We start from the raw sequence: 27197 nt of genomic DNA on the forward strand, positions 1-27197 counted from the left end.
GAAAACAAACGAACTAAGGGTTTAAACAACCTGGTGGAAGGGGGGAGGGGCACACCCCGTTTATATAGATATATCGGCCGCTGACGACGGCGGCGGCGGCGGGCGAGCGACGACGATAGCGCAGTATCGTGCGCTGCCGTTTACGACGCAAGGGGAGGACTTATGCCGGATTGGCGGCGCGCGCCATGTGCCCCACCCCAGCGTGGCAGGAAGACGGCGCCTACACGCACGGCAACTAGACACGAGCCAAACGGTATTCCCCCCGATAAGCGGTGCTTCTCCCACCGTTTAACGGTAGTGTCTGGCGCCAATTTCAGCCCATTAAATGGACTATTAGCACCGTCCATCGGCGGTTGGTCGCAAAGAGGGAAAAGGCTCATGTCGACGGGGTGTGTATATGGGTTTCACGGGATGACCCCCCATTCGAGAAATATTATCGATGTCGGCGCCTGCGCCGCGCTGACGACAAGATCTGCCGCAAATCACGACCGGAGAAACGGAGCATTCCAAGCCAGAGGGTTCAATGATAATAGCTCAAACCGAAACCTAATCGTCATTAGCCCTATACACAGCTTTATCGAGAGTTAGATGGAGTCAAACCTCTGAAACAATCTCAATAAAAGTACGGTGAAACGGCGCTGAATGAGCAATTGTCTCGATGGCGCTGGGGTGGGACTCCGCTTAGTCACAGGGTGGCGCTCGTCAAACAAAGCCGCGGGCGCCCGATAATAATGCTAATACTATTGTTTGCGCTATTGTCATATTTGGGGAGGGATCGGATGAGACAATATCGGAGTGACACACCCCCCAGGCCAAAGGCGGGCACCAGCCGCAGGTTTGACACACCCACCCCACCGACATTCACACACCCACCGCGGGCCATTGTTTCAGGTTGCGTCAGGGATGGGAGTAGGGAGACATGGATGGGGCCAACGTCAATGAAATTGGTGGTGCCCGTTTCAGGTGTATTGTCGGTTGGTAGGGTCGGCGACGAACGCTACGAGGTACTGGCAGTCGACGACGACGACGGGTGATGGTTCCCAGGGCCCCAAACCAAGGCCCGTCTAAATGGTAGTGTTCATCGTCAGCGGTGTGGCGCAGTGGAAGCGCGTTGGGCTCATAACCCAAAGGTCACTGGATCGAAACCAGTCACCGCTATTTCCTTTTTTTCTCATTCTTTGAATAGAGACACAAGATAGTTAAGCCTCCCCCCCTGATTTTTGATCCATGGACGTTCAACAACTCACGTCGTTAATGGCATGAGGTCACACGATCGATACATTTCATAGACTCTCCCCTCCGCCTCGTCGTCTCGTAATTTTAGCCCCCGCACAGCCCACACTATACAGGCCACACACAAGTATATAAACCCCCACCACTGCGCACAACCAGAATATTTCTGTACCACTAACTACCTGGTCGGCCCCGGCCATGGTGTTTCATGTCGGCTTGAGATGAGATAAGGTTCTGCTGGTGACACGGTTTATCTCTGCCTCCTTTGGGCCGTAGACGAGATATTCTGCTGTCAACGGTACGATCACAAAGGCGCCATCGAAGGTCCCGGCTCTTCAGTCTTTTTCACCCGACCATCCCATAGTGGAGGTTCGGCGACTAGTGGCTGCCACGGTGGCTCGGTCCAAAATTGAGAAGTAAAGCCCCGTACTGCCGGTGGAGACGCTTTTTTGACGCACGACGACGACCAGCTCATCCTGGTTGTTCGTGGTGTGACCGCGAAATATCTCATTTCAAGCTTGACAGACACTATTTTTGAGTTTATAGTTAATGGATAACTAGAAACTGGCTAATAACAACTAGTTTCAACAATACTGAATAACAAAAGGTGTAGTTTGATGTTTCACCATACCAAGAGCGGCGACAATCGTCTCACATACCTCTGTTAACATACGAGCACCACTAGTTCTTGTCGTCGTTGATTGGATCTAGCAGAAATGGTTCTACCACCCGGTATTGGCTGAAACACGTTTCATAGCTACCAATCCATTCAATACGATTACTTTCCATTCAAACTAAATAACACGCGACCTGACTCACCTGGCTGCCAGACCACCGACTATCTTATCACTTTATCGGGCTTCGATCGAAATGCGTGGCTGGTTCCGATGGGTGTATGCTTTCCGGACGATACCGCATCTGAGGAAGAAGTCGGGATGGTCCGGGGCAATGCAGCCGCTAGCAGCTTCGGGACAACGGATTTGCACTCAGCCCTTTGCATGGATTGCGTTCCCGCACGACAACTCCGGTTGCGGCCACCGGCGCCGGGGTCGGACTCGGTCGAGAGATGGTAGCGCTGCAGTTCGCACTGACGACAACGCCTTTCAGTACGAGTCAGACACGATTAATTAGTATGAAAGCAATACTTATCGAAGACTTCTACTAAAGAATTGCCCTCAAATGAAAGGTTAAAGAAGTAAATCATATTGAGACAATCAAAACAGTTCTGCTGAGCATGAATGTAATTTCATTTTAGCCAGTCCCATTATCAGTAAGAGATATGAGATACATTAGCTCAATTGATAACTGATACTCGAATATTCGTAAAGTCAATGTCAAACTTACAATGTTTCAATTAGTGTATGATGTATTAAGATTGTGGTTCTATAAAAATCCAAATGTAGTTATTAAATCCCTTGAGTAAAAAAACGTTGGTAATCGAGATTGGTTGATGCAGTGCCAGACTGAGCCAAAAACGGTAGATATTCATTTGTTTTTGTCCGTCGGCTTAGTTCTTGAAACCAACGTTGAAGAACGAACCCAAGAAGTTGAACAGGGCGACGGCGGGAGCGGTGGGCTTTTGCAGAGCTCTGATTTCTTGCATGATGGCGGCTTCCTTAGCGGCACCGGTGAGCTTGATTTGGGTGGTGGCAGGCATGGTGGTAGCAGACATTGTTTCAAGTGGTGGTTGTTGTTGTTTGATGATGAGTTTGAAAACAGGGCGACCCAGGTGGTGCTTATATACTTTTCTAAGCGATATTTTTCTTTGACTCATCGTTATGCACGGCCGTGCCGCAGATCCTTCTCTATGGAAAAAAAGAAAGTTCCCGTCACCCGAGCGATCGGAATTACCCTCAGCGCCTTCGGGCAGACGGAAGCCGTTTTGACAGCGTCTGAGATAGGGCATGACAAGCGACTCACTCTGAAACAACCACCACCTGATCGCTATAGAAACAGGCGCTACTGGTGCCTCGGAGAAGTGGCCTCCGGCGAATGAGCACGTTGTTGCGCTGGTGGGCAGGAAAAGAGGGGTAGTGGCGGCGGCGCGACGACACACACTAACGGCGCTAAAGAGGGGCGGGGTTTCTATTGGGGGGATGTACCTGGTTGTGAGCCCGCGCGGAGTTGCTAATCTCGGTGGTGGCGGTGTGGCGACTGCATACAATTTTTTTTCTAGATATACCCTGTCAGCAAGTACATTTCGGTTCAACGGAAGTCGTCAGGAGTCACAGCGTTAATTTATCCGCTAATTTATTCGGTGGCGTCTGCCAATGGCAAACAGGCAGTTTACGTAGTAAACCTGAAACTAGATACTATCTATTGCCCAGCCCCCCACTAAGGCCCTAGTTTTAAATCCCTCACCTCCGCCTGCCAACCCCTCTTTTAGGAAATTGCCACGCGTTGTTTTTTCCCATGATCGCCCACCTTTCTCATTTGCGCGCCCGCTATTCGCGGCTATGCCTCGTGTGTGTTGGCAATTTGCCTGCACATAATGCAAGAAAAAAGAAATTAACTCAGCGAAGGGCGGGCAAGCAGAAAAAAAAAGAAATTCAGGGGCGCTGGCGTTCGCTCGTACAATATTCGTCGGAGTCTCCGACTCCGAACCTCGGCCAGGCGGAAACTACGCGCGTCCCGCTAGCCGTTAGCGGCTTCGTGTCATCCACCTACGACAAACAAGCGATCGGACCCCGATCGGAGTGCGCTCGGACTACTAGCTCGTGATATCAATTGAGTTTGTTTTGGTGCTGTCACTGCGGCACCACCTGTTTCATTGCTGTTATCGGAAACGGTAGATGTACTTGCTGTGTTTTACCTATCAAATTTGCGATGACGTGTTTCGTCCCCTCACCGTCCCCTCTCTCTCTCTCCCAATTCTATCTCCCAACAATCACCCTAAAGATCTGGTTGCAGTTGCCGCGCTATGGATAGGGTTGCCTTCGGAGTGGGCGACTCCGAGACTTCCAGCGCCGCGCGTGGCAGTGGTGGCACGCTTAACGACCAAAACAGACCGCTCAAAACGCCAAGATCGGGAAATGACTTCCAGCAGTGCCGCAAACTGCGGTGCCGCAAAAGGCCCGTGCTGCAAATAAACCCCGCCCCGGCTTCCCCTCCTCCCCCTGCTCGCCAAGAGCTCTCCACCTATACTCTAACTTGCGAGTCTAGCCAGCGATTAAGCCCGTGGCGTGGCCGGCTGCGGAAGAATACCTCCGTGTTCACCCGCACGTACACTAAGCTGGGCTGGTCGCTAAAGTACCCCAGCACTCGGTGGTGGAGCTGGAGCAAGGCATCAAACATGGCGAGCCCAGGAGTGGGAGTGCCAAATACATCCAACACCTGTAGCTTAGTGAATTTCGCCAAATTGGGCGTAAAATTGCCCCGTAACGATTCAAGCTGGGTCAATTTCTCGATCATTTTGATCAACGGTGAGGGCATGGCCACCGTCACCTGGACGCTGGTGGCGTCGGGGGCACTCACTTCTTGTTTGACCTCGATTGCCAATTTGGTAAGGGTACATGGTAGCGCGTAGTGGTCAAACTGAGTTGTTTTGGTGTTATTGGTGCGGATGGTGAGGTCCAACGCTTGTAATTGGGTCATTTGGCGAAGAAATTCCGGTACGGAGTCAATAACTGGCTGGCGGTAGTCAAGGGCTAATTGCTTTAAGTTACCGAGATAGGGGGCAATTAAGGTAAGGAACAGCACGTTACCAGCCTCCCCTTCTCGAAGACGACACTCCAGTACCGCTAGTAGCCGTAATCGGGTCAAATGAGGTAATGTAGATGCTAGTAAGTGAGCATCACTCGCCACCACCACCACGTCCTCTAGCGATAAACTGGTAAGCCGAGGTAAAGGAGGGAGACTGGCAATGGTATCGAGCTGGATATCGTACCATTTAGACACGATATGGTGTGCTGTCAGCGTCACCATAAGGTCATCGACATTAGGAAATAGTGTACCGCAATCCAATGTATTTTGGCGACACAACCAGAGATCACGACAATAGGCTAAATTTATATGGGCCAAGTGTTTGCGGAGATTCGATGTCAGCTGAAACGATTGCCATTTGAGCGTTGTGGGTATCATTGGTGGTGGAAAGAGCTCCTTACACAGCACCTTTAGTTGAGCGGTATCCGATAACCCCCTGGAAAAATGGCTCAGCCACCCTTCACCTAGCCACTCGATCGAAGAGAGCTTGGTAATGCTGAAAAAGTTGACCATATCGTCGTGGTTCGCCCATACGTTAAAGTCAGGGGGTAAAGTCACTTTCAAATGGCGTACTAACCGAGCCGAATCGCTGTGGAAGAACTTCTCAAGCGAATAACCACTATTAATAAACGTATGGTGGATCCCTAGCTCGTCAGCATTATCAAACATCAGGTATTCCGGGTCCACCACCACGTCATGGCAAATGCGAAGTTTAGCCACTTTCAGAAGCCGGCGACACGTCCGACCAAGCAGGAGGGCATCGTACTGGTTTAACAAGCCTGCTATTGCCACCAACACTTCCTGGGGGAGCGCTAGAAGGCCGCTGGCAACTTTCGGAGACGATGTGGGGGGTGCCAGTTTCCACCGCTTATCGGGGCTTTCCAGCGGACTTAGCAGCATCACAAGCATCAGCATCCCTTACACAAGCCAGCTATAGTTCGTTTTGGTCGCCCCAGAGACGTATACGTAGAGTTTTGGGCAGAGTGCCTCGCCGGAGAGGCCCGAGCTCGGAGCAGACAGACGCCGAGAGATTTTGTGGAACTCCTCCGGATTATGCGATCTCGGAGTATATGCCCAGAGAATGGCGATCAACGGGGACAGTTACCAAACACACGGTAAACTGAATATAAAACCCAGTGTGGTAAACGCTGGGAGTATACGTGGTGGCTATGGTATTGGGTGAGGGTGTGGCGCTCCGTTTGCGGTGGGGTATTGCCACGAACCCTGTCCCCCACAGAGAAGGGATCTATGAGTGCTTGATATGAACCAGTAGTCAGGGTAAACGAGAGGGCACAGGTAGGAAGTGTCTTAGTGCTTACTTGTTGTTGCTAGAACGTCTCAAAATGACAGTCAGGTGTCATTTGGTGGCTAATGTGGGATGGCGTCATTGCTAGTCTGATTCGCGGTGGCTGCTAGCCTCGCTGTCTACGTCACTGCTGTATATCACTGCTGTATATACAGTGCCTGGCTCTCTCGCGTTCAACGGGAAACCTGACGAGACAGCAGGTAAGGTGAGAATATTGAAAGAAAAATGCTCACAGAATTGAACCGAAATGTCTCTGAATCAACGACAAACCACTGACAAATCGAATTAGTTTATACTACGCAGAAATCTCCATTGTTTTTTGGCTCTTGTTGGTATCAGCTGGAGGCAGCCTCCTATTGGTAGTGTCACGTGTCGCACTTTTATCAAGCGCGTGTTGTTATTGACCAGATCACCCTGCCTCCTTCCCGTCGACAACCACCCCCCTCATGGCCCTGCTCGAAGACCAGTTAACGGAGGAGGTGACACTGTTGTCCACCAAGTTGGTGGAGGCGGTGCAGAAACAGCTGGAAATGGCCGACACCATGCACAACTTGCAACGCGAGCTCGACCAGCTCCGCCTGGCGACGGCGCCCCTCCGCAAGCTGGACGAAAACTACCGCAAGTTGCTTCCCAAATATAACCGGGCTCTCGACGACGTCAGGGTGACGCGAGAAGCTAAGGCGGTGGCGGAAAAGGAGAACGCTAAGCTTAAGGCGGAAGTGGAAGACTTGACGGCGTCTTTGTTCAATGAGGCCAACGAAATGGTACTGAACGCGCTGAGAGAGGCGTATAACTTTAAGGTGAAAAACCGCAAGTTGATCGAAGAGCTTGAGGAGAAAGATACCATCATCTTGTCGCTTCAGGAGAACTTAAAGGAAGTGAAACTGATGCTTTATAAGTTAGAAGACGAAAAGAAGCGCACCAGTCTTACTAGGGCCAACTCCCTTCAGCGGATGGGGCTGGTACGACTGGTAAGAAGCGTGCTGGGAGAGTTTGTGCTGCCGGAACAACTAGCGTTGGACGAAGAGTTTTCTGACGACCACTCGGCGCTTAGCGAGCTTTTGTTTCTGCCGCTGGTACGGGCGGTCAGAGTCGATTTGAACAACTACAACCACGAGTTCAAGGGGTTTGTCTATACCATTATCCGCCCCGACTTCGCCTACGAGTTGTCCAACCTTAAGACCCTCCGCTTCTTCAAGAAGATCTGGAACGAAGAATTGGAAACGGCAATCTCGCTGGTGCCTCAACAAACCCTGATCATCAAGAACTGGACGAGAACGAAGAACTTCTGGAGTACGGTGTGCGATGGTCGCGCCAAGATCGAACCAGTTAAGGGGATCAACGAAAACTTCAAGTTGAGCTACCGCGGTAACACTCCCACCGCCGACTTGGCGCCGGTGGCCATCAAGGACGCCTGTCTGTTCTGTGGCGAGCGCCGCGACGACATGTTGGAACACGCCCGTCTTTACTACTTCAAGTTGTTAGGGGAAAGCGACGACGATGTCGTCACCTCCTACCCCATTTGCAACTACTGTACCTATAAACTCCGCAACATCTGCGACTTCTTTGCCAAGTTGCGCTTCATCCGGTCCAACCTCAAGTTGGCACCTAACGCTGCCTTTGACGAGTTCGCTTTCGTCAACGCCGCCGCCAACTTCAACTTCAACCGCAACAAACTGGGCGACACCCTCGACCAGCTCACCTCCAACTCCAACTCCAAGGTGTTGGTGAACCTGAACCTGAAACGGATACATTTAGACCCCCACGAAGAAGCCAAGTTGCTTAAGATGTACTTGGTGTTGTTATACGTGCGCAACAAGATCTTCTGGCTGAAGGTCGGGGTGTGGGACATCCCCGAAGAACTCACCGAGTCCAATATCGAAGGCATCCCCTTGGAAGAGTTTGAACGGTTCGCTCAGTTCCCTCAGGACTGGGTCCCCGCTGATGGTAACGAGCCCTCCAGCAACCGTCTGAGCCAGCTGTTTCGCCGGCCGCTGGAGATTAACCGCTCGCTGTCAGCCATTGCCACTGAAGCTACTGCTGACCATATCACCCCTAATGCTACTGGCAGCATCCCTACTGCCTCAGAGGAATCGTTGACGATGAAGAAGACCCCTCAACTCGCCGGAGTGGAAGAGGAACCCGATGCCGGGTTCATCACTGCCAAACTGTTAGGCGATTTTAAGGAGAAGAAGACTCAGGGAAAGCAACCTACTGAAGCCGCTGTCGAACCGGCGGCACCTGTGACTGAGCACAGACTGCTCGATCCTGCGGCGGAAGTTATCGCCGATAAGAAGACGAAGAAACTGAAGAAGAAGCTGCCGGAAAAAGAGGAACAACCTTTACAGACGAAGCAACCTGCCAAGGAGGAAATTCCAGTGCAGGCGAAGCAGCCCACAACGACGGCCGATAAGACTACTCGTCCTAAATCACCTGAAATCCGCATCCAGCCGCCACAAGCGGTTGACGCTGTCGTCAGTCCCAAGACCGTTGTCGAACCTAAGCATGTCTCCCCCATCAAACCTCCTACTAAGCAACCCGAGGCCAAGCCTGAGGCCAAGCCTGAGGCCAAGCCGGAAGCCAAGCCTCAAGCCAAGCCTCAAGCCAAGCCTCAAGCCAAGCCCGATGCTAAGCCTGAACCTAAGCCTGAGGTCAATTCTGAGACTGAGAAGACCCCTTCCAAGCCCGAAGTGAAGACCAATGCGACTCCAGACGCTAAGCCCGTTGCCAAACAAGCCGCCAAGCCTACTCCTAAACCCGTTGCAGCTTCCCAACCTGAACCTTCTAAGCTTGATCATGACGACAATGATGAATTTCACTCGCTTGACGAAGAAGAACCCGTACCTCCTTTGAACGCAAAATCGACAAAAGAAGCAGAGGTTGCAACCGTAGGGCTGCTGGATATTGATCAGTTCGAGATGATGCCTCCTAAGAAGAAGACCAATGGTCAGCCCCCACAAAAGCAGCTGCTGAAAGCGGAGTCTGATGCGAGCGAATTAGAGCAAAAGCTTTTAAAGCGTCGCGAGAGGGCACTGCGGATCGTGCTGGAGTCAGCATCGCCGCCGGCGCCGGCAGCCCCGAAAACCGTCAAGGTCAACTTGGGGACGAAGCTGAAGGTGTCGGACCTCATCAAAAAGGTGGAGCTGACGGAGCTGGGCCCGCTGCGCCGCCAGCAAAGACAACGGAACAAGCACGTGAAGGACGAGTCGGAGTCGGAGGCGAGCCCGGCGCCCTCCGACCAGTCCGAGGACCTCAAACGCAGCACCACCAAGAAGTTCACCAAGAAGATGAACGACGACTTGGACGAAACCCTCGAGATGTTGAAGGATAGCATTTAGCCGCTGACAATAGCGGAACAATTGTACTTATACGTTGCCTCGGCAACCCCAATAAACCATTAGATACCAGCAAAATTCTCAATGGTGTTCTCTGCGTCAAAACGACTTCGCTTCTCTCAACCACACGACTTGTTTAGGTGTCGGTGTTGTCTTGGTTACGTACCGTTTGACCGTATTCCGACAGCAACACTAAGGGGCACGCTTCTGTAACTATTGCCCCACTTGATCTTTTTCAGACTACTCTTTTCCTCTGCCTATTTCAAATAAAATCAGCGGAGCAGCAATTACTGTGTACTACACAAAGGTGCTGTTTATTCACAACTAGGCTCCACCACTAGTCTCGATTAGACTACCCTTAAGCCAAGGTAAGAAGAAACAGGCCAAAAGCACCGACGTCGAGGGCAAGCTTAGAGCCTGCACTTATGGCTAAAATTCTTGCTCAGCCCTGCCCTCTTCCTGATGGTCGCATTTCTTGTCTCGATCGAGCACATGCCTGCTTTGAGCCCACGGGGGTCCCGTGCTCGCGCGTTTGCGCCTCTTTACGGAATTCTGCAATTTGAGAACGCACTATGATGAATGTATGGTATTAGTCTATAAACCGTGTTTTTGTGATTCGTCTCGGCCCACCTGGTCCACAGGCTACCGAGGATATATGTGATTACTACGGGTGAGAAGGAAAAGGGCCTGCCCTTTAAGCGGTAGCAGCAGCGGCAGTCTTTTCGTCGGCGGCATCGGCAGCAGCCGCAGCAGCCGCGGCAGCAGCTTTACGGCGGCGGTGGCTGCGGCACACGTAGCCGCCGTAGACCACCACCAACAGAAGCATCGCCAAGGCGAACAAGCAGTGGTGGACCAACGGAGACCAGCTCGACAGCTCCACCGGCAGCGGCAGCTCGTGCTTGGCACACACGGTGCCGCCGTTGCCGTCGGGGGTACACTTCACGTACGACAGGTCGGCGAGATGAGTGATCAACAACTCGACGTGAGATGTGGGCGCCATGTTTAATGGAAGTGTTGAGGGAAAGGGTTTGGTAAAGGCTTCGCTTCGTGGGTGGTTGACGAGCACAAAAGTGGGCAAATTCGCTGGTGGGAGCGGTTGGCGATATTTATAATTACCGCCTCGTCCCTAACGGGCAATTTGTGGTTCCGGACAAAAAGCCCACATGGCCCCCCACACGTGGTTTGCCCGGGTCGGGGTCGCGGGGCACGTGTGCCAGGGGGTGGAGGCAGCCGGTGCGCGCACTTGTGTGCAGTGTGGTACGCATTGTCCCCAGGTAGGTAACTGTCAATCGTACAGAGCCAAGAAAACTTGAGCGGCGGGTAATGATCAATAATTACGTCGGCTCCCGTTTAGCGGGCCCTTGGCGCCAAATCGGGAAACACGCTCACTAACTAGCCACCGCACCGTGGCTACAAAGTCCCTCCGACCTGGTGCAAACGCTGAGGGATATACGCCCCCCCTCCGGTGCGGGAATAGTGCTTCTTTGATGACCTCGCGACGGGGGCGAAGCAGAGAGTAAAAGCACTTGGGTGAAGAAAAAAATTCATATACCAACCCCGATTGGGGCAAATGTCACAAACCGACGGGCTACAGCGATAATGCCCATCGAGGCACTATAGTGCCAAGAAGATAACGACGCATGGAACTGTCAAACTAGACATACAAAATCGAAGACCGTTTAGTGTATCGGTGTCGGGGATCGCTGCTCATCGCTGAACGGGCGCGGCCCGTCGGGGTGCTAAGCCATGTCAAAGCCATGTTGAGGGCATTCTCCCCCTATCTACTTCCTGGTAACGAGCGCCGAGCGCTGAATAAGCGCGTCGTTTGTGCATTATCCACAGTGTCCTCGATTTCCCACAGTGGAAGAGTGACTCAGGGGCGCGCACTCCCCGCGGCGACGCCACAATAACAGCACTAGCTAGACCAATAGTACCAATAATGCCGGCGCTTTCTACAACGAATTTGTCAGTTAATGATACATTTTATAATCGTACGCTAAACACAAACTCTAACATCACGCTTAAAGCAACAAGAGACCGGCGAGACCGACCAAACCAGCGGCGGCACCGTTAGCGGCGGCGTCGTTCTTCTTCGACGACGACGAGGCCGACGAGGTGGCCGACGAGGCGCCGGACGAGGCCTTAGAAGCACCCGACGAGACGGCCGACGACGCCTTGGAGGCGACCGACGACACGGCGCCACCGGAGGCCGACGACGAGTCAGCGGCGACAGCAACGGCAACAAGGGCGGCAACGGAGGTGATGAACTTCATAATTTGATGGGATGTGATGAAGGAAAATGTCGACGGCGCTGGGGGCCTTTATATATATTTGTTCCGGGGAGGCTGGCGGTTTCGGGTGTACCCTAATGGGGCTTGGCCGGGAGTGCATAGTGGCACACCCTCATGCATCCTATCTTTAGGAGCGGGGGCTTATATCCCACCACAATAGGGGCGAAGGCATTTGGCTAGATCCACCACTATCGCCTGCCGCCGACATTATTCGCTCAGTCAACACCGACTGTCCGTGGTGTAGCATTTGGTTGACAAACAGCCTGCGAGACTGAACGGCTAATCTGGCATCTTCCGATGAGATTGCTGGCAATCCGAGGCTGTCGACGGCGCCCCCACTGGGGCTATAGCTTGTCAATCATGCCGCCATGTAGTCAATTTGGGGTTGTTGTCGTCATCGTCACGTTCGATGATGTCACTGAATCGCCGCCCACCAGGCGAACCCGCCGCCAGCGGAGACCCACCCGACGCCCCGACACCCGCCTGCTGGGTTACGTTTGCTGTTGAAAGTGGGGACTATCCCGGTTTCTCGGGCAAATAGGGTGATAGAGAGATAATAAGCCTCTACGCCACCGTGGCCGGTTGCCAATTGGTGGGCTAAGGGACAAGCACCAAAGTTCGTAACGAACCCAATGGCAAGAAAAAGCATCGCCGAGACATCGGGTGGCGATCCCGTGACCCTTTCCGCCGCATCGGTGCCGTCAACGGGTGTCGACCATTCATGTGAGTGTGTTTATTGTTGCTGCGGCGGTGGCGTCACTTTTGCGAATAATGGCAATCGGGGTGTGTTGTGGTGTTGCCCCCGAAATAAGCCCCAGCAACGTTTCTTTGTTGTCAAGGAGGGCTGGCGGGGCTGGCCGTATATTTTTGCCCGCCGTGTGTACAAAGCGTATGGTTGCGGGTTAGTATATTGTGAAACGATTGCTACCTGGGAAAAGCCTAACCCCTAGAAAATTTACCACGGCCGCCCTTGGCGTCGCCGGTGGCAGTCTCGGCTATGCGGTGGGTGGCTACAGCGTGGGCTGTGTCCGCACATACCGCTGGCGACCCGACACCACCGTCCAATTGGATAATTCCGTAAAGGTTATGCTGTTTCACCAATTGTCAACAGTGGGGGACTCGACATTGTGGCTGTGCGCAGGTGTGCTTAATTGAAGTAAACGCACCTAAGCCAATCGCCGGCGGCGATTAATCAGCGCTGACGATTGGCTCTCCCCAAACGGCAATTTCCACGCCCCCAACAACCAGCATTGGCGACAAAGAAACTGGTCCACCGGCCCCGCCATCTCCCCTTCTCTACTCTAGGTAGTCAATGTACCGATAATGCCGAGGGTGTCTGTCGTCCCTCCTTGCGGGCGAGGCACAGCTATCGCGCTCGCGTGCCATTATACTGGCCCCGACACCAGACACCATCTAAAGTAAACAGGCGAAGACCAAATCTCGCCTATAAAGTATATTTTCCACAAAGGACGCCCGCCATCGCAGAATTGGTCCACCTATAAACGGTAATCCGTATTGTGTGAGAACTCATCGAATTTAGTAAAATGAGTAGAACAGTAACAGTCATATTCTAAAAGTATATCAAGATAGAACACAAGACTCAATCAAACATATGCTGTTTCTCTTTTTTTTGAGAACATTAATACTTTAACTCTATATTGAATATTATCCTACAAAGTCTAGGATTGTTTACTATCGGGCTTTCTTTTCAATGTGTAATTATGCCATATCTATCATAAAAACTTCATATACAAATCGTGGGAGAATGCAAAACGTAAAAAGGCGTTGTCGTACCAAAGGTCATTAAGGCTGAGTGGGCTGTTGTTGCAGAGCAGCAGCGGCGGCTGCAGCTTGCTTCTTCTTTTCCTCCTGCTCTTGCAAGATCTGCTTCCACTCGGGGATGGGCGCCGGCTGCTTCTTCTTGATCTCGTTGTCGCGGTACAGCAACAAAATCGTCCCCAACAACAACACCACCGAGATCGCCTGGGCGTACACTCTCGCCTGGACAATCTTCTGCGCCTTCAGCATGTATCTGTCGCGGTCGACGAGCTTCCAGCAGCCAAACAACGACGCCCCCCACGCACCAATGATCAACGGGTACTTGTACTCGTTCACCTGGTGGATGAGCTTTTCCGTCGACGTCAACCCGTTGTAGCGCTCTTCCTTGGCTTCCTTGACCTTCTTAAGGTAGTCACCCTGGTACTTCTCCTTGTCGAATTCAAGCGACCCGTCATCGGCGTAGAACGCAGCGATGGTGATACAGGGCATGGCGAAGATCGCCGCCTTGAACGAGGTGTTGAGCGACTTCCATTGCGCGGGCCACTTCTTGCGGATACCGGCAATCATCAACCCGCCGACACCGGCGCCGACGGCGAGCCCCTTGAGGTTTTCCTTGAGCACGTGGTTCTTGTGTTCTTCGACTTCTTCCTTGGTAAGGATCTTCATGTTTGTGTGGTAATTGGTGGATGGGACCAGTAGTGGGTGGTGGTGGTGGTGCTTATATATACGCGGTGGTGGCCCTCATCCGCATCCCGGGGTTTGACTGCGAGCGAAAAAAGAAATGCGCGGCGCTCAACGGTCTCGGCAGATGAACGACTCATAGTCAGGTCATATTCAGAGACAAATCCCGGCAGCACGCCCTAGAATTTGCCGCCAATCGACACCAACCCAACTTTAGCCGTCCTGGCATCGTCGCCACTACCTCTACTACCTCTAGCAACTGAGCCAACGTGGTGTCGGTGACATAAGGCCACTGGGTGTCATCGCGGCAACCGTAACGTTTTCCAGCGCTAATTACTTGCTGTTTACGGTCCCGCGCCACTATTGAATATCTCGCGGGAACCCTAATTAGAGTGGATTTCCATCGCCTCCGACGTCCGCCGAAAGCGTCAATAAGCACTCTGCCTGTCTCTGTAGTTACCCCCAACTCAAACCCCATGAACAGGAATTGACGCGGGTAAACACGGAGTGGAAAATCTCGCGTGTGGTCCGATTTTACGTTTGGTGACGTCAGCCACACACCCCACCATATCCGAGAGGTTATCGTGATGGCTCAATCAAGAAATTGCCTCGTGGAAATTGCTTAGTGACATCGTCAATCAAGCAATACATTTGCAATTGGTTAGGTATATCTCGCACTGATACCGGTGAAATTAGACTTTGACCCTTTTTTATTTCCGGACGATGTCGGATCAAATTTGAGAAGTCTCCATGGCTCTTCGCCACAGAATTCGCTCCCGCGGGGTTTGAATATCGAATATGCACGCGCCACATTAGGGGCTTCGAGAACCATCGGTGCCATGACGGGTCCAATCACCAAATTTTTTTATCTCTATAGAAGATATGGTTGCTTTTAATCTGCCATCGTGATTGTCCTTGGCTCCTGACGAATTTGGAGTGTGGTGACACCGGTTGCTATCACATAAGAAACTGTAGAGTACGTTTGCTAACCATCAATTGGCGTCAAATTTGACAATCAGGCCGAGAAATCTGCTCAATAATAATCTCACTTTGCTACGTAAATCTCTATTCGTGATTTGGGTTCATTTTCAGGTAGTTTCGAAGGCTTGAAGTCTTTGCTCTCGCAACTACCTAGATGTCAATTGAAAACAATGTTGGAATACTTTTCGATACAAATTCGGTATAATTGATGGCTTTGGTGATTCAGCTACCCCCAAAGGTGTCTGAATTTAAAGTTCATTTGTAAAATCTGGGGTAGGAGGGTGTAATGCATTATGCTCAAGAATTTCGTAAAAGATGCGAAATAACTGCAGAAACAGCGGGACTAAAACCACTAGTAGTAGACAAAATGGCACTGATTTGCTCTCGAACTATCAAACTCAATAGGGTTTCGTTTGATTTCCAAAGATTGAGCGATATTCCGGACCGATATAGTAAAGCCGTTTGTGATCGTTGATCCCAAAGGACATTAGTCTGATTAAGTTAGCGAACGACACCCATCAATTCCCAAAACGGCACACTGCCGAATTATCTCCGTTCTATCAGTAATACCCAACACTAAAACCAAGTGCTGCTGCCGACAATTTTCACCTTACCCCCCTTTCCTAATAGCCTGATTATACTACGAACCGTCTTAATGCAACCACAAGTCATGTCGCCCTACCTTGAATATGAAAAATCAACCAACCTCACTGAAACTGCCTCACGAATACGGTCATCCCGATACGATCGTTATTCTCGTCGAAGTGCCCGATGGCATTGTCGGTGTCGGAGTGTAAAGTGTCGGGGGCTTTTGTGCGCAAACGACGTGTATACCAGCCGACACCGAGATAACCCAAATGGGCCCAAACCATGCCGATAGTGGTGCCTCAGCCGTGCCCCGTTGATAACGTGTGACACTATCAAATTATGTGATTGCTTAGATGACATCGCAGGTTTTACCCCATTGTTAACGCCGTACTAATGACGCGTTTAAGGTCCGTTCAAACTGCCGTTATAAACCCTGGTAAGATCCATTGTCTGCCGCTAAGGTAACCTTGACCCTGCCGTATCCATTTTTGTCAACGATTTGTTCGAGCCAGACTTCAAAATGGCCTCCTTGGTCGAAGTTTTAGATCTCCATGAAAATGTGTCCAAAAGCTAGCCTACCACAGCGTCGTGATTGGTAACACCTTAGTTATTAGTTTCCAAAACGATGCAATTACACCAAGTCGATGCCAATCGCCTTACCCATGATGGCAGAATGTTAAAAAACGAAAAGAAGTATGCCGATGACTTGTAGGGATAGTCGTGTACGCTCAAAGGTAAAAGTATATTCGAGTACTCAAGGCGATTGCGGAAGGAAAGTCGAAGTGGATATAGGAGTTGACCCAGCTTCCTGATGGAACGCTTGCAATCGATTCACTGTATCTAGAATTCAGTCTCAGAGTGGTTCCCCGCATGTGTTTATGCCGTTAATTAACCAAGTTCGAGGTCATTGCAGAGAAATTCCAGCACTCTGACGTTAACAGATTCCGGCCACCACTACCACAATCGAGCAAGACCCGGACAACAAACCCGGCCCAGATCGGGTTGCAGGGTCGATCCTCACCATCGAAAACGTCACCAAGAGCACTTAACGAATGTGGACAGCTCAATTGAGTAACCTTCAGCTAATGTATAATTCATGTTCCACCATAAGATAACTTTGGGGGGTTTATTCATGATGAAATGAATAGTCAACCCGAATAATGTCATTCGCAGGTTATGTAAACATGAACGCCTCGATGATTGAGACACTTAGTCCTCAAAATGCCAACAACAAAGAGCTATAGTCAATATATGCTCAGGTTTCAAATCACTCATGCAAAAATAGATAATTCAGATGTCAACATTGTGTCAACTCGTCTTCATTCAGTTTCAATGGGTGAACCTTGGACCCATCACGCTGCCGCTATCAAAGCCCGCGTAGTCCTATTCTTTCCTTGTTTAGCAAGCAGTAAACTTAGCGCGCCCTCGCACTGGTTGCGAAAATCTATCACAAAACGATTAGCACATAGAGGTATATCCGTCGAAATCTCACCAACAAATTCGACCCTAGCAACAGTTCAGAGTCGAAGCAGAAAGATTACTTTATTTTGCAGGTGAAGCAGATCTTTCATGAACAAAAACGGTGATCTGCTTCGTTTACGATTAATGTCGATACTAGAATCTTGAAATGCTCTATTAATGCTATCTTTATACAGTTAAGCAAGCGCGCGGTGCTTATCGCGATTACGGGCGCGCTTGTTGATGAACAAAAGCTCAGAGTTGATGGTTTGATTGGGGCGGGGGCGGGCGTAGAGCGGCAGCGACTGGGCGGGACCCTTCAGCGCTTGGTCCTCCAAGATCAGCCACACATCCGCCTGGTTACCCAGGTAGTAGATGTCGTCCTCGACAAGCTTGTCGTTACCCAAATACAAGATCTGGAGCCCGGCGCCGACGTTGACGATCACCGACTTGTACCCGTATTTGCTAATGCAGCAGATGTCCGGGGCCCGCGTCAGCGCTAGCGCCGTGTCTGGCGGGATGTCGTAGTTGATCAAGTTGCCATCCAGGGCAGTGATGATGAAACCTTCCCACGTGCACCCCTGGGCGTCAGCTTCAGTGGTGGAAGCACTAGTAGCGGGTTGGCGACGGTGGCGCAACAGCTGGAGACTAGTGTCGTGGATGAGCCGCTCAAACGCCAGAGCCTTCCCGGAAGTCTTAGACGTATTAGTGGCCGGCAGAGTGGGCTTCAGCTTACGGAAACCGATGATCATGTTGACGTCGGTGAGCTCCCAACCCACAACATCGTCAAACCAGTACTGGTGCTCAGTGACGGCGTTAAAACCGATGCACCGGATCTCACGCGGGTCACGCTCCACCCGCAAACAGATGTAGTTCTTCAGCCGGGGAATGTCGATGGTAAACGTGTGCAAGATGATCATGGGAGTGTCGTGGTCCTCATAGACAATTGAAAACAGCTGGATCAGGGCGCACCCACAGAACTTACAGTGCGTAGGCTCGGAGTGGGCGACACGGAACAGCAGAGGCTTGAATCTACCAACGTTAAACGTCTTAAGGATGATCCCCGTCTGGACATCGATGATCTCGGCCGTCATGTTTTTCACTCGCACAATCATACCAACAAACTCGACGGTGACGATGGTGGGGCGATTAATCTGTACCGCCAGGTCTCGCACCACCAATGGGGTCAGCGACCCCAAACGCTTACTCGGGAGAGTAGACGATGCCAGTTCCAGTCGAGCAATGGCAGTGAAGTCGTTCTTGTTCACCGCCAGCACCAGTGGCAGCGGCGTCATCGGCAGCATGTACCCCGTGGTGATTAAGGCTTGGTTGTAGTGGCCTCCTCGGACGGGAACGCGGCGGAACTTCCAGTTGTTGTTGACCACCGTGGCCACAATAAGGTCGGGCATCGAGCTCACTTGGCAGACAATGCGGTCAGTAACTCTAGGAGTCATCATCTTCTTAGCAGACACGATTTTGAGGTCGCTTTGGTCGTCGTCGGCAAACACCAGCAGCAAGATGTTCAGCTGCTTCATCAGCCCTTCCAGACACAGGATGACAACAAGCTGACCAGTATCGAAAACGATAATGAACTCATCCTTCTGAAGCTCGCGCAAGTCGTCGTCAGCAGTGACGGGGAAGTTGCCGTTGATCGCCAGGTTCAACGAGGTCAACAGCACCGCCAGCCCTCGCCGCAGCAGCGCCAGCAGCAGCGAACCCAGTGCTCCCTGAGCCTGGCGCATCAGCTTCTTCTTCTGTAGAATCTTGCGTGCAAGGAACCCGGGGACCGTTTTGCGGCGGAAGAACAGCTCGACGATGCGGACTTTACCCTGGCGGCAAATCCCTTGAGGCAACGGAATCTCCCAAATGTAGGCAAGCTGTTTGCGCTCGTAGCACTTGATGAGGCCATAGCGGTAGTTAATGAGGACAATGTAATTGCCATCGTCACTGATATTGACATGATTGATGGGCCAGAACGGCGTCAGTTTGGGCGGCACGGTGGGGTCAAACACCGCCAGCGGCAGCAGTGGCAGCAGCAGCAGCAGCAGCTCGTCGCCTTCGACAATGAGCTGGGGCAGTTGCGACGCCAGGTCTCCCGTGAGCGGGGCGCCGATGGTGGTGGCGATGTTGACGGGGTCGGTGTTAGCCGCTAGCGGCAGCCAGATGAAGATGCGATGGTCGAGCCCCACCGACACCACAAACAGCGTATGCAGATTGGTTTTGAGCTGGATGATGTCCAACGTGTGGGCGGGCTGGCGGAGCTCGATCAGGTTGAACCGCTTCTTTTCGGGGGCAAAATCGGCTGGAGTAAGCAACGGAATGTCGGGGTCAGTCTCAGGGAGTACGAGTCTGAACATAATTAACAGGAGCGCCACCATAAGTGTAAGCACCAGCGCCAATTCAAGGTAATACAAGATGGTGCGACGCAGTACGGTGACGGTGGCCGGCCCCACATTGGCTAAGGGGACGCGGATGTACACGAGCCACGTCAAGAAGATCACTTTGAATACCACCGCCACCACAGCCAGTTTTACAAGCTCGTCGTCGGTGTAGCCAATCTTCAAAAGCCACTGCAGCAACCTCGGGTTGCGGGTGAGGAAGAAGCACAGGACGACGTTGGTCAGGTCCATGATGTCTTCACGTTGCGGTCCATTGGTGGTTGTATCGTCATCATCGTCGATATCGTCGGCGATGTAGGAGCGATTGAGCTCAGCTTCCTGTTGCAGCAGCTGCGCCTTCCACGAGTCGACCACAAGCACGCCAATCATGAACGTCACCAGAAGTCCATAGTTGATGATGATGGCGAGCATGAGGGCCTCGGCGACGCGTTCAAAGCGCGCGGTGGTGTACGGGTAGTACTCGGGGGAGATGTAGCCAGCAAGGAGTAAGCGGCCAAGCCCATAAATACCGGCAATTTGGAGTAACTGTCTGGCGGTGGTTATCATGGGAGTTGCCAGCGTGTAGTAGCGGTAAAGGCGCCGGTGAAGAGGCATCCCCTGGCTCAGCACCACCAGGTCGATAGCGGCGAAGAACGATCGCAGCAGCATCACCGTCACCATCAATGCATAGGCGGTGTGTGAAAACCGGATCAGTGGGGAGAATATGTGTTGCCACCCCGGCTCGCGGCGCAAAAGCACCTCTAGGGTGATGGCCAGCGTCGCCGCAAGCACCGTTTGCGCCACCCAGCATACCATAACCGACACAATCAGGTGGACGTGGTGCTGGTTGGCAAGCGAAAGGTAGATGTAGAGGTAGTAGCCGACAAGCAGCACGCGAACAAGCCAGGTGAGGGCCCGCACCGCGAGGTTGTACCACGTAGGGTAGCCCATCTGCGAACAGTAAAAGCCAACAAACTTGGCGATATCAGTGGAGGAAGTGGTCAGGCCCACTAGCAGCACCGGGCCGGGTAGACTAGCAATGGTTTCGTTGAGGTTGGCGTTGCTGCTGAGGACAAACACGTTCAAGGTGCGGGCAGCAGTGACCATATAGTTGGTGAGGTTGACGTTATCGAAGAACATCGCCACTAGCAGCGGCAGCAAGTTGTAGTTGATGTGTTTGAGCACCAGCGACGCCAGTTTGAGTTGGTGGGAGGTACCGAGCACTGGCAGCACGATGGCGGCAGCCCCCCACTCAGACGGGGGGCGTAGCGTTAAATTGTCGACGTGGTCTAGTAGCAGCAGGGTGAGCACATTGGCAGCCTTGTACTGGAGGTGGTAGAGGGTGTCCGTGGTGGTGTCGCGGGCACATACCGGCGCTAGCGCCTCGATTGGGGTTGGTGAGCACCCGCCGAAGCGCCGGGCAAGCAGCAGGTTCACCTCCTTGATCAAGTGCTGGTAGATCACCGGGTAGGCCAATAAAAACACGATTACCACCGGCACCAAGGTGACGGCGCGAGGCCACCTTACCACAGTGTTGATCCAGCGCACGGCCCACCCCTGGCTCCAGGCACGCACAGGCACCGGGGTCAGCATCACGGGTCAAGAGTGTGTGTCCAGGGTGGAGAAAGGGCACAGCAAAGCGGGGAGGGTGTATGGGGTAGACCTCTGGGCGGCAGAGATGGTATTTCGAGGGCTCGCTCGAGGTGGTCGCTTCGCGAAAAAAACACCGTGAGACCGCGGTGGGGATAAGGTGAGGTTATGGGTATGGGAGGTGAAAAAGGCAGTATAGGCTATGAGAGTAGTGTAGTTGGAATCAGCAGAATTTTCTGGTATTTCTGGTATTATTTTCAGAATTTTTCGTCGACGTTTGGTGGCGCCAGTGGGGGATCCGTTGGTTCCGGGGGTGGTGGTTGCGGGAGTTCACTGCCGGCGTCGGAAACCGCGGGCCCGGGGAGAGTAAGGGTTCGTGTGGGTGCAGGCGAGTCCGTCGCGGTACACTTAGGCTTTTACGGCCACGAGCCATGGACGACCGGGCCGAGGCCGTCAATGGAAATTGTCAAGTGACAATGCCGGCGGAGCTAGTCACACATCGACAAAGCTATCAAAAGACGCGAATATCCTCGCTTTTAGTAGTTTGGACGTGTACGGAAGTCGACAGAGATCCAGATTTTGATTCCCTTTTGGGTAGTTACCTCATTTTCACTCCCTCACTATGGTACAACTAGTACGATGCCAGTTCACGTAAATTACTCACATACGACACTCGATGCGAATGAATCGGACCTACATTTCTTGCCGATCAAACAATAAGTCAACTTGTTTATGATTAAATACGATTATATAAAATTGACTTGGTAAACCTAGGGAACTTCAAAAACATAATTTTATCGTACGATGACGAATTAAAGATCGTATTGATTGTGTTGACTTAGTATGTTTATACATTGGAACGTAGTTAACTGTGGTAGTTATTTTAGACGGCCTATCATCGCCCAAGCGTGGCAATATTCAACGAGTTCATGTGGACAATCATGTCGTCGATCTGGGTGTCCAACTCGCCATTAGCGTACTGGTCACGAGTCTCTGGCGGCAAGTACTGTTGGATCTGGGCCAACCGGGCGTACAGCTCCGTACAGAACCGCTTGTGTACTTTGATACACGCCTCAAACAGAGGGTCGAAGTAGGGTACCCGCAACGAGATCAATATGGGCAACTCTGTCTTCAATTGTTCGTTCAACTCTTCGTAAATAGTTTTGGCCAATGCTAATTCCTTTTCGGCAGCGGGCAATTTGCCAGCATCTTTAGGCGGTTTGTCGATCAACTTGCGCACTTTAGCCTTACACATCTCGTAGTCGGTCTTTTTGTGGTTACGCTTCTTGATAGCGGCGTCGGCTTCAGTGAAGTAGTTGGTGAAGTTGGTCACGGGGTCCAACACCGTCTCCCGGAACGGGGTATCGATCTGGGCGTCACGGTCCAGGTCGAAGTTGCGCATCGTGTCCAAGTACACTTGCCCCGCGTGGGAGATCAGCGTCGACAGCTGGGACACGATGTCGGCAATCGCCACCTGGGCCACCGTCACCGCACGGATGCCGTCCAAGTAGTTCTTCAGCGCCTTCTGGAGGGACGTGCCCGCTTTGCGCAACGCCTGGTAGCGGCGGTCGTCGATGTCGAACGACTTGTCCACCGTCTTGTCCTGCGCCTTCACCAGCACGCCAGCGCCGGCACGGTGCACTGCCTTTTTGAACCCGTTCCAAGACATATTGAGTGGTTAACCTGTGAGCGTGGCCTGCCAATTGCCGGAGCGGTTAGTGACGTGTGGTGAAGTTGTCTAGTTCGCGGCGCGGGGCTCGCACGTCCTCAGAGTGACCATTCCCGGTCACGTCCCGGACCCAGCCCTGGGGTAAAAATAGCCACAAAGGCAAGCGGGATTTTGACAGACACTAGTGTGCAATTCGCGATTTAATGTAAAATGTTAGTTGGTGAGGTAGTTTCGAGGTAGTTTTCGTAGATGCCTCGGCAACGGTGGTGGCGAATGGCGCCCCTTGTCGGCAATGCCTAAGAGCAATCGCGCCGAGGCGCACTACGGTGCACTGCTCCAACCATGCTGAAGGAGGCGAAGATCGACGAGATCGTGTTGCTCAAGGGCCACATCGCCACGCTTTTGACCAACATCAGAGAGGTGCAAGGCCAGTGCGCTAAGCACCACCGGGAGAACCAGCACCTCCAGGACTACGTCGGGTCGATGATGAAGCAAGAACACTTGAAGTAATCAGGGAAGTTTCGAAGAGAGCAAAAGTTGTGAGGGAAAGTTGTGAGGGTCTGATGAATTCGACAACGAGGCCCTGCTATTTATTTATTCGTATTTGGGATTTGGATTTGCTTGGCATCCATCACCAACGTGATTGATGTTTCAGGTACAATAATGTGCGTCGAGGTCGTCGGCTTCTGTTTACACTATAGAGCAAATAGGCGAAGTTTTTTAAGATTAATACAATGCCTAAATATGCTAGATCAGTAGCATTGTGATAACACTTTGGTGAGAATGGAATTAATATCTGCTTCCAGAACAGCTACCATGGCCTCGGTGATTGAATGCAAAGGAAGGTGAGTGTTGTTCACTCTGTCGTCAATCAATTGTGACACTTCAATGTCAATATCATTAAGGACGTGGTTTCTCATGGCGTCGACTCCATCAACGAACATGTGGTATATCTCCGGTGCAGTTCTTTTGATGCCAATAAGAACATCTCTGAGTCCGCTCAATACTGCCCTTTCCATCACTCGAAGCTCCTCCTCAGCCTCATTGTACCGTCTCAAAAATTCGACAGGGTCTGAAAACGCCGTCATGAAGTCAACTTTGCAGAATACCTCATGGTTCGACTCCTCAAATGCATTCAGCATCGTCACTATCAATTTGTCCATATGGGTGATCTCGTCGAAGTTACACCCAGGAATCTGCCCCGAGAACCCTCCTAATTCGAGCATGTAAGCAAATGGAGCCGACCACTTGTCAGACAAGTATTTTCTCTTCTCCTGACAAAGTTTCTCGACGTCAAGCATAATTTCAGCAACAAACTGACGAACATCAGCGTCTGCAAGTGCTTCCAAAACTGTTTGGTATTCGGTGGAATTCTCTCAACACACAGTGGATAGCCAGAGTATCAGCGGGAGCAAGCGTCAGTTGAGCTGTTAGGTCAAGTGGATACATCAGGAAGTGAGTTATGTAGCATTCAAAAGTGGTCTCTTGAATCTCTATCGCCTGATTGCCCCATGGTATTTCATCATCGCTATGGATTCCATAATTCGGGAAGTTGAAGTAGGCCATATATATGGCAACTGGAGATAAAAGTGAACAGCATCATTAGCCAGTGGCAGCCCAACGAGCATAAGTTTCCTTGGTAATCGCCATTGGTCGCGGGTACCGAGAGAGCACGTTAGACACGTAAAGTGATGCCCCACGCCACAGCCCCAATGTTCCTCGAGGAGTCAATCCTGGAACCCTAGGTGTGATATAATCAGAAAGAGCAGCCACAAACCCGGGCACTTCGACCATCTCCCCCATTACCATCACATTGGCCAACACTTGTGGTCGAGTATCGATGGCAAGCTTAGCCACCGTCTGCGTTATAATATCACTGACCGAGCTAAAATCCCATGTATTGTCTACCTCACCAGCTGTTATCATGCGTTCAATAGCGTCAAAGGATTCATCTGGGTGAGATTGCCACACATGGTAGTGAAGTGCAAGTCGAGTCAAACTAGGAGAAATCCGGGCCTCACCTCTATTTATCAATAGCGGCGTCACGTCTCTCAAGTCACTTACCACTGTCAAAGACACGTGGTGCCAGCCAAAGTTCAACACAATCGCCTCCGTCACTCCCAGAGCCACTGCTGTCATTACTGGAGAGGGAAGCCACTCCACAGCTTTGACGCCAATGGAATTGAGCAATATAGAAACAATCATCGTCTTCATTGGCATGGAAAACCCTGAATCAAGTAAGATCACTCGACAATGGCGAGGCGTCACCATGACCTCATAACAAAACACTTGGGTGAGCCACTGGAGCAATTGTTCTCGGTCATTTTCAGCAAGCCAATGGACTCCCACGTCCAGTTGGTACTTCTTGAGTATCTGTTGATTTTCTGGAAGCAAGTTGTCGACGATTTGCGCCCGTTCGTCGCAGGTTAAGGCGGCATCATCAAGACCAAGTAATGCTAGGCCCAGTGAGGAATCGGCCACTCTCGCTAATAACTGTGGTCGGTAGGGGACCGTAAGCGGGTACAGATCACCGGCAAACCCCGCAATGATCCGTCGCTGGCCGATGTCGAGCACTACCTCAAGCACCAGCAGAGGGGGCTCCAGCATCGCTCCATCAGTGATAGCGCGGCTAATACATAATTAATCTAATACAATTAGAAGAGGCACATCGAAATTAATTCAACCGTCAAATTAATAGGAACAACGTTCACCATTCACTGAAAGTACCAATGGTATCGGGAAAATTGTCCTTGTGCTATTGGGCAGAGTCATGGTAGCGCTGCAATCAGTGTGTTATTGATCTTTGTGGGGTCGCATGCTTGTACAGGCCTTATTGCTAGATACCAATTATATCCCTACATCTGGTGATCCTTCAGCAAATTGCTTATCCCAAGCTTTGGTTGGTATTACAACTACTGGGTGAGCTACATTCAGTATGTCTTCCATTATGGCCCCCGCCACATCCAATGTTTCGGGAGTGGCAGCGGATAACGTCTCTATCCATGAACCAAGGCGATCCAACCCTGACGAAATTAGTGACGGTTCCTTGATCAGCAAACTTGAAGATGACGTGGCAAAGTTGAAAGAAATTGTCGAGTCAGCTGGTATCACCGTCAATGCTCTCGAACTGATTACAACCAAATTAGATAACGACTACACTACAGTTAGTGGCGATATCAATTCAATCAAAGTGGTTAAAGAAGAATGTGATGGCAAAGTTGATGGAGTCATCACAAAAGTGAGAACGGTCGGTGAAACTGTTGCTAAATCGAACGAAAGTGTCGATACTCTCACTATCAAGTTTGATCCGCTATTCGACAAAGTTGGTGCACTCAAAAGTGATATAGTGACGACGCAAAATAACTTGGTGCTGCTTTTGCAACAACTCAACATTGAAGTTCCCCCCGATACCTTCAAGGATGAAACACGAACGACACCTATTACGCCGGAAGGGGAGCAGTTAAAACATCACCGGCGGCCTCGTACCGATTACAAAGAACGACATAAGTGGGGTGCGGCTTTTGTAAATGCAGTGAAGTCTGGTTGCGTGTCTGAGAGAGAAGTGGAGCTAAGGATAGCCATTTGGGATACAATTAATGAAAGCAAGCCGCAACGGACTACAGGCAACGCCCCTGAATGGGCTGCTTGGTTTACTGCGTATAAGGATCTTCTAATTGGATATGAAGACAATGCCAAAGAGTATAATGTGTGCTGGTACTGTCTCAAGAGGGCTATTCCTGCTCAATATATGATTACTCGACCACAAAGCGAAATGATCTACGACCAGGTTATCGCTTTGGAGAAACATCTCAACGAATACGACGAGCATTTACAACAGCGGAAGGAGACGTATTACAAGATTGGAAGATCAACTTTCCGCAGCCGTAAGAAGTTGGATAAAACTGAAATGCACATCAGAAAACTATTCAAAAGATACGGACGTCGCGACACGGAGTTTCTCTACAAGCAGTTGATGAGGATGTGCTCGGATACAGATGCTATAGATGACAATGTTTATGTCAGCAATAAACTCAGGAAGAAGGTTGCGCTATTACAAGACGCGGAGGATGGTGACTTAGATGACGTTGTTTCGCTAGCAGAGATCAATATTTTGTCTATGTTTGCTATGTTCAGACAACAACTCAGCTATCTATTGGACGAAAAATCCTAAACCATTTATGGTCTTACTGACTTCTATTGATGATG

General features: G+C 51.3%; 11 protein-coding genes across 11 annotated transcripts; 2 read left to right on the top strand and 9 right to left on the bottom strand. All coding sequences in view use genetic code 12, as the record gives it.

Moving 5' to 3' along the window:
* Positions 1 to 2740: 2740 nt before the first annotated feature.
* DIURU_002273 (uncharacterized protein) lies at positions 2741 to 3139 on the bottom strand (the record flags this gene model as incomplete). The annotated part of the gene is made up of 1 exon (XM_034154906.1): positions 2741 to 3139. The coding sequence occupies one exon, from the start codon at positions 3137 to 3139 to the stop codon at positions 2741 to 2743; it is 399 nt and encodes a 132-aa protein (XP_034012967.1).
* Positions 3140 to 4371: 1232 nt separating this feature from the next.
* Positions 4372 to 5850, bottom strand: DIURU_002274 (uncharacterized protein; the record flags this gene model as incomplete). The annotated part of the gene is made up of 1 exon (XM_034154907.1): positions 4372 to 5850. One exon carries the CDS (start codon positions 5848 to 5850, stop codon positions 4372 to 4374), a length of 1479 nt encoding a protein of 492 aa, XP_034012968.1.
* An 837-nt stretch (positions 5851 to 6687) lies between these two features.
* Positions 6688 to 9579, top strand: SEC2 (guanine nucleotide exchange factor; the record flags this gene model as incomplete). Its single annotated transcript, XM_034154908.1, has 1 exon — positions 6688 to 9579. The coding sequence occupies one exon, from the start codon at positions 6688 to 6690 to the stop codon at positions 9577 to 9579; it is 2892 nt and encodes a 963-aa protein (XP_034012969.1).
* A 691-nt stretch (positions 9580 to 10270) lies between these two features.
* DIURU_002276 (uncharacterized protein) lies at positions 10271 to 10576 on the bottom strand (the record flags this gene model as incomplete). Its single annotated transcript, XM_034154909.1, has 1 exon — positions 10271 to 10576. One exon carries the CDS (start codon positions 10574 to 10576, stop codon positions 10271 to 10273), a length of 306 nt encoding a protein of 101 aa, XP_034012970.1.
* A 1021-nt stretch (positions 10577 to 11597) lies between these two features.
* DIURU_002277 (uncharacterized protein) lies at positions 11598 to 11849 on the bottom strand (the record flags this gene model as incomplete). The annotated part of the gene is made up of 1 exon (XM_034154910.1): positions 11598 to 11849. One exon carries the CDS (start codon positions 11847 to 11849, stop codon positions 11598 to 11600), a length of 252 nt encoding a protein of 83 aa, XP_034012971.1.
* Positions 11850 to 13670: 1821 nt separating this feature from the next.
* On the bottom strand, positions 13671 to 14312 carry DIURU_002278 (HIG1 domain-containing protein; the record flags this gene model as incomplete). The annotated part of the gene is made up of 1 exon (XM_034154911.1): positions 13671 to 14312. The coding sequence occupies one exon, from the start codon at positions 14310 to 14312 to the stop codon at positions 13671 to 13673; it is 642 nt and encodes a 213-aa protein (XP_034012972.1).
* Positions 14313 to 17551: 3239 nt separating this feature from the next.
* Positions 17552 to 21325, bottom strand: DIURU_002279 (uncharacterized protein; the record flags this gene model as incomplete). Its single annotated transcript, XM_034154912.1, has 1 exon — positions 17552 to 21325. The coding sequence occupies one exon, from the start codon at positions 21323 to 21325 to the stop codon at positions 17552 to 17554; it is 3774 nt and encodes a 1257-aa protein (XP_034012973.1).
* An 892-nt stretch (positions 21326 to 22217) lies between these two features.
* RVS161 (amphiphysin-like protein) lies at positions 22218 to 22991 on the bottom strand (the record flags this gene model as incomplete). The annotated part of the gene is made up of 1 exon (XM_034154914.1): positions 22218 to 22991. The coding sequence occupies one exon, from the start codon at positions 22989 to 22991 to the stop codon at positions 22218 to 22220; it is 774 nt and encodes a 257-aa protein (XP_034012974.1).
* A 752-nt stretch (positions 22992 to 23743) lies between these two features.
* Positions 23744 to 24292, bottom strand: DIURU_002281 (uncharacterized protein; the record flags this gene model as incomplete). Its single annotated transcript, XM_034154915.1, has 1 exon — positions 23744 to 24292. One exon carries the CDS (start codon positions 24290 to 24292, stop codon positions 23744 to 23746), a length of 549 nt encoding a protein of 182 aa, XP_034012975.1.
* A 301-nt stretch (positions 24293 to 24593) lies between these two features.
* On the bottom strand, positions 24594 to 25598 carry DIURU_002282 (uncharacterized protein; the record flags this gene model as incomplete). The annotated part of the gene is made up of 1 exon (XM_034154916.1): positions 24594 to 25598. The coding sequence occupies one exon, from the start codon at positions 25596 to 25598 to the stop codon at positions 24594 to 24596; it is 1005 nt and encodes a 334-aa protein (XP_034012976.1).
* A 328-nt stretch (positions 25599 to 25926) lies between these two features.
* Positions 25927 to 27162, top strand: DIURU_002283 (uncharacterized protein; the record flags this gene model as incomplete). The annotated part of the gene is made up of 1 exon (XM_034154917.1): positions 25927 to 27162. One exon carries the CDS (start codon positions 25927 to 25929, stop codon positions 27160 to 27162), a length of 1236 nt encoding a protein of 411 aa, XP_034012977.1.
* Between the last annotated feature and the right edge of the window lie 35 nt (positions 27163 to 27197).

Source organism: Diutina rugosa (assembly GCF_008704595.1).
Source record: "Diutina rugosa strain CBS 613 chromosome Unknown scaffold6_size315584, whole genome shotgun sequence".
NCBI classification, from domain to species: domain Eukaryota; kingdom Fungi; phylum Ascomycota; class Pichiomycetes; order Serinales; family Debaryomycetaceae; genus Diutina; species Diutina rugosa.